The following is a 5,982-nucleotide window of genomic DNA, read 5'->3' on the forward strand; positions in this document are numbered from 1 at the left end:
CGGGACAGATGCATGAAACAGCTGAGCCTGGGCCCTGCCAAGGGGTGCAGGGTGCAGTGGTGGCCTGCAGGGAGAGTAACTGGGAAAGGCCAGTTCCCCTAAGAAGCACCAGAAACATTCCTGCCCCCACTCAGGAAATGACTATGAGGGACATGCTGCCAGCCAGAAGGGTTCTGGCCCTGGAGAGCTGACAGGTCTTTCCCAGGCACTCTCAGCTGCTTCTACATGTGATCTGCTTTAATATTCACATAAATTGTGCAGGATAAGTATTATTTTACCTGTTTATATATCTGAAGGAAATCAGCTGTCCTGGGTCTCATATTGAATAACTGGCTGAAGGCTGGGTGCAGTGGCTCACACCTGTGACCCTAGCACTTTGGGAGACCAGGCTCAGGAGTTCGAGACCAGCCTGGGCAACATGGTGAAATCCCGTCCCTACTAAAAATATAACAACTTGGCCAGGTGTGGTGGTGCACGGCTATAATTCCAGCTACTTGGGAGGCTGAGACAGGAGAATCGCTTGAACACATTGAGTTACAAACTAATTACCAAAAGATCAAAAAAAAAAAAGGGTAGACTTGCATCAATGCAGACAAAGGTATTCTTCCCATCCAAACTGTTCACTGGTGCCATTTGTCTTGAATTTGAGCATCTGGGGAAGGGGTGTGGCCTCTCCTGACAGGAAGGATCTGGGGCCCAGGCAGGGAGAATGAGGTCTCAGAATGACTTCCTGGAGAGTCCTGCTCCCCTTTCATCAATGCATAGACCCAGAAGCCCCCTCTGTCCTGCAGCACCTGCAATGAGCATCGGCCTCCTGTACTGTGCGGCCTTTTCTCTCCTGTGGGCAGGTGGGTCCTGGGCAGGTCCCCTTGCCTGGATTTCAACGCCCAGCACCTTCCCAGTGGGGCTTCAGCATCGGCTTTGTCTTTCTCTGCAGGTCCAGTGAATGCTGGTGTCACTCAGACCCCAAAATTCCAGGTCCTGAAGACAGGACAGAGCATGACACTGCAGTGTGCCCAGGATATGAACCATAACTCCATGTACTGGTATCGACAAGACCCAGGCATGGGGCTGAGGCTGATTCATTACTCAGCTGTTGAGGGTATCACTGACAAAGGAGAAGTCTCCGATGGCTACAATGTCTCCAGATTAAACAAACAGAATTTGCTGCTCAGGCTGGTGTCAGCTGCTCCCTCCCAGACATCTGTGTACTTCTGTGCCAGCAGTGAAGCCACAGTGCTGCACGGCCGTCTCCTCCCTGCACAGAAAGGCAAGGGAGGCTCTGCTCTCGTCCCCACCCCAGACTCAGTGATGCCCTTGGTCCTAGCACCGGAAACTTTGGAGCCCCAGTGGGCCCGGGCACTGTGAGCCTTGGTCTGTGCCAGGTGCCTCTGCAGTTGGTCTCAGCAAGGCCTGGATTGGTCCCAGGGCCTCAGATGTCTTCCTTGTCACCCTCTGGTCTTTCCTCTGAGCTGTCCTTTTGGGTTGGGGCCAGGGGGTTCCCAGCTCTGATTTTCCTAGTCATTCAACTGAGTCTGAGGCCTCCTAGATGGAATAGAACTTGTATTTCAGATCCATCTAGATTCCCATCTCTACATGGGTACCACATGCTTTCCTCGCTCCATGATTTTTCCTCATATTGAACCCTACAGTGGTCCCAGCTGCAGCCTGCATTTCCTATATTCACAGTCGCCCGCCAAGGCTTTGCTGGGTTTCTCCTCCCCGACCTCCCTGCCCTTCTCTACTCCAGCCATGTTGAGAGACTCTGAAGTCCATTTCTTTTGCCCTGGGCAGGAGCTTTCCTTTCTGTAGTCGCCAGCACCTACCTGTGCTTCAGATCTCAGCATGATCAGCCCTTGACAGCACAGGTCAAGAAAAGAGAACCTGATCAAGGATGATTGAAAATGGAAATAAAGCAGAAAATGATATATATGCCTGATGATTCATTTGATGAAATTAGCTAGAGAACATAGCGTACATGCCTCCACGGACATTTTAAAATTAGCATTATTGATATATAAATTATACAATATAAACATTACACATGTTAAATAAGCAAATGAGTGATTATATATATAGACATATATATATGGGTTATAAGGTTATATATGTATATCCTTGTAACCACTATCCCTATAAAAATGTCTCTATCACCCAGAAAGTTCTCTCACACCCCTTTGTAATGACTCTTTCCATCACTGACAACCAATGATGTGATTTCTATCACTGGAGAATACATTTTTGTCAGAAACTCTATTAGTAACATTTTAAAACGTGTATTGACTAATCCTTTTTTAATGCATACATTTAAGAGTGCAAGGTGTTCCTGGAAAGTTTTATGGTTTTAGAAGAGGTTAAAGTTCTGTGAGCCACCTGATCCATGTTAGGGACAATCCCATCTGGAGATAGATAAGATGATGAAATAGCCTCAAAATTACTTTCCAGCTGGTGGAAGCTCATTCACCAAAATTTACTTATTCATTTTTATTGATTTATTTTCTTATCTACTCACTCATTCAAATTATTTACTTTATAATGATATTGTGACAACAATTAATCATTTTAATGGAATTATTTTGAGTTCCCATCCGACACATATTTACTTGGCCTTCAGGTTCACACACTGAATGCAATGGCGCCAAACAAACCATGGTAACAGTGACTTTGTTGAGAGATGGTGTCACATGCGGAAAAGGGTTCTCTTTGTTTTACCCCAAGTATCCAACCCATAAAACCTGAGCTTTGAGCTAGGAAATCTCCCTTTTTGTTCTGGCCCTACCCTGGGCACCAGGCTCCTGCACCATGTCTCCTTCTGGGTTCCGGCCCAGAGAAGTTCTTGGCACAGGTGTAGCACCCACTCGTGTGCTTGCTGGATCCCAGCTGTGAGTGACAGTAGCAGGCCCCCTTTTGCTCTGACTTTAATTTCTGTGTCCTTCTCAAATAAGCCCTATAGATGCTGAGTGGCCTGTACCCCTGCCATGTGCTTGTGCTCAGAGAAAAACAGCACATGGGGAGATGAGCAGGAGCAAAGTTGAAGCAAATCTAGAATTGATGGTGGAAAGAGGAGATGATGAGTATCAATTATGGCATTAGGTACCAGCAATAGTAGCAGGACTGTATCTTATTGCCTTAAACCTCTGATACTTGTACAGACAGCAGCTGACCACAACCTTGAAGACCTATTTGGACTCAATGGAAATAATACATGAGCGGACTGTATCAGTTGCCTCTATTACCACCTCGTACTGTCTTGGTTCCACCTTTGATTCCAGCCACAGCTGTGATGAACAGTTCTATGCAGACACTGATCTGCTCCATAGTTACTGCACCTCACCCTCAATGTGGCCATGTGTTCCCAAAACAGCCTGTTTGCTGAGGCATGAGACACATTGGTGGCCTGCATGGCCCTTGTGCAGGCACAAAGAAGTGTGAGTGAGTTAATGTCCTATGGGGCAATTCTCAACCACTGGAGAATGAGAACTGGTGGATAAAAACCTTGGCATTAGTCTCAGGCTCCTGGAAAGGCCTAGTTTGATAGCCAGCCACCTATCTATAGAGATGGCCTAATTAATATGTTTTCTTTTGTATTTTCTCTGCTTTTCGTTTTTTTTTTTTTTTTTTTTTTTTTTTTTTTTTTTGAGACGGAGTCTCGCTCTGTCACCCAGGCTGGAGTGCAGTGGCACCATCTCGGCTCACTGCAAGCTCCGCCTCCCGGGTTCACGCCATTCTCCTGCCTCAGCCTCTCCGAGTAGCTGGGACTACAGGCGCCTGCCACCACACCCGGCTAATTTTTTGTATTTTTAGTAGAGACAGGGTTTCACCGTGGTCTCGATCTCCTGATCTCGTGATCCGCCCGCCTCGGCCTCCCAAAGTGCTGGGATTACAAGCGTGAGCCACCGCGCCCGGCCTGCTTTTCATTTCTCTGATTCAGTATGGATAATTTTATCTGACCTATCTTCCAGTTTATCTTGTCTTTTCAGCTTTATCTATTCTTATTTTAAATATATATATAATATATATTATATATACATTTTCTAAATTTTATGTATTTCCTATATTTCAGTTCTGGAGTTTCCACTTCAATCTTGACTACAGTATTCAGTTGTCTGCTAAAATTCTCCATTTTGTCATTTCCTTCTTGACTATATTAACATCAGTCATTTTAAAGGCAGTGTCTGATAACACATCTCTGTTGGTGTCTATTTCTTTTGTCTGTTTCCTTTTTTTAAATTTTTGGTCATGCAATTTTGTTTTCTCACACAATCAACAATTCATTTGAATGCTAGGTATTGTATATAAAAATTACAGAGATAATGAGGCTCTGAATGATTTCATCTTCCTCAGAAAGGATTCGTGTTTGCTTCTGCTGGAAATTGTAGCAAAGACAGGTCACCTTAATTGAGTTGATGACTGAGCTTGGTCAGAGCTGGGATTCAGCCTTCGTGATGGCTGCTCAACTTTGCTATTAGCCATTAAACTTTCAGCTAGATTTCTGGAGTATTTTACCAGCTTATTAAAGTGCAAATTACATAACATAATATTTGCCTACTGGAAATGTGTAATTTAATGAGTTTGATAAATTTGTGGAGTTGTACAACAAACACCATGATCCAGCTCTAAAACGTTTCATCCTCCCCACCCAGAAGGATCCTTCATGCTCATTTTCAGTCAATCTCTGCTCCTACCCCCAGCACCAAGGCCTGGGGTCTTTGCCAGGCTCCTCTCCTATTCAGTAGTCACTGAACGTGAATGTTCTCCAGACCAGAAAGGTGGTGGATGCTCCTCAAAGCCTTCGGCCTGTCAGTCCTCCCTTTCTTCTCAGCTTCTTAGCCAGCAAAATGAAATTGGCAAATGACTTTAAGGGAAAAGTAGGGTTTGTTTTTATAAAGATTTATCCGTTTTCTATGAGATCTCAATCTTTTACGCTCTCACTGCCCCAGTAGCTCCAAGTGCCTGCAAACATTTATGTTTTATATTTTGTTAAGCTTTTCTAGTTGTTTTTGGTGGAAGTGTTGTTCTGCAACTATCCAGTCTATTAACTCTGAAAGTCAGTTTTTATATTTATTAAAGATGAAGTGCAATTGAGCTTGTAGGTTTGTATGTTTGTATTATGGTGGAAACCAACTGAAGAGAGTGAGGAGTGAAGCCCCTCTAGTCTCCCCTCACGTGTCCCTAATAAGACCTCTACCGCCCTGCTGCCTTTGGTCCACCGTGGGACTGAGCCTTGACATGTTTGACCCTTTGGCCACAAGGAGGAGCTGTGACTCTGCTGAGATTCAGAGAACTTGGAGGAAGGAGAGACAATTCTCTGGATGGCAGAGGGTTAATAGAAAGATTGGGTTTATTTACAACAAGGGAAAATGTGGTCTGCAGAGAATGCTAGTCAAGGCTCTAAGTGTGAGGGTTAAATACAGACTATTCATTTTGCCTAGATGTGCAGGCGCTTTTGTGCTAAGGAAGAGCCTGGACTATCAGACTTGGACTCGATCCTGCATGGGATTAGAAAGGACGAGGCATGAGCTGCGGAGACTGGGAGCCCACAAGCTGATGCAGATGGAGGACCCCTTCCCAAGAGGAATAAGAGAGGCTCTGGGCGCTGGGCCTCTGCTCCAGCTCAGCACAGTAGAGCTGAGCCCTGCCATGAAGTGAGCCTGGCCGGTCAGGGGTCCCTTGGGGATCTTGCAGAGAATAATAACTGAGGGAAATCTTCTTATGAGACCAGAGGTGACCTACAGCCCTGTTCTCCTCACTCTAAAGTATCAGGGAATTAAGCTAGAAAGAAGTTTTTTCTTGTTCCTCTTCTGGATGGTCCTCTGAGTTTTTGGAGCAGGAGCTCCCCACAGTGATAGGAAACCCCTCTCCTAGGGCTGAGCAAATGGTTCTATCAAAACAGCATCACCAGACTCCCTTCCAGCTTCCATCTCCAACTTCTCTCCCTATCTACAAAGACCCATGGAGCTAGACTTGTCCAGATGTCAAAGG

The 5,982-nt window shown here is 45.4% G+C and overlaps 1 gene segment (V, D, J or C); it reads left to right on the forward strand.

Moving 5' to 3' along the window:
- Nucleotides 1-735: 735 nt before the first annotated feature.
- Nucleotides 736-5,649, forward strand: LOC101175952. The segment is given in 3 exon segments: nt 736-848; nt 938-1,364; nt 5,433-5,649. Coding segments are annotated over 3 exon segments (735 nt in total).
- Nucleotides 5,650-5,982: the final 333 nt, after the last annotated feature.

The sequence above is a fragment of the Nomascus leucogenys genome, chromosome 13 (genome assembly GCF_006542625.1).
Source record: "Nomascus leucogenys isolate Asia chromosome 13, Asia_NLE_v1, whole genome shotgun sequence".
NCBI lineage: Eukaryota > Metazoa > Chordata > Mammalia > Primates > Hylobatidae > Nomascus > Nomascus leucogenys.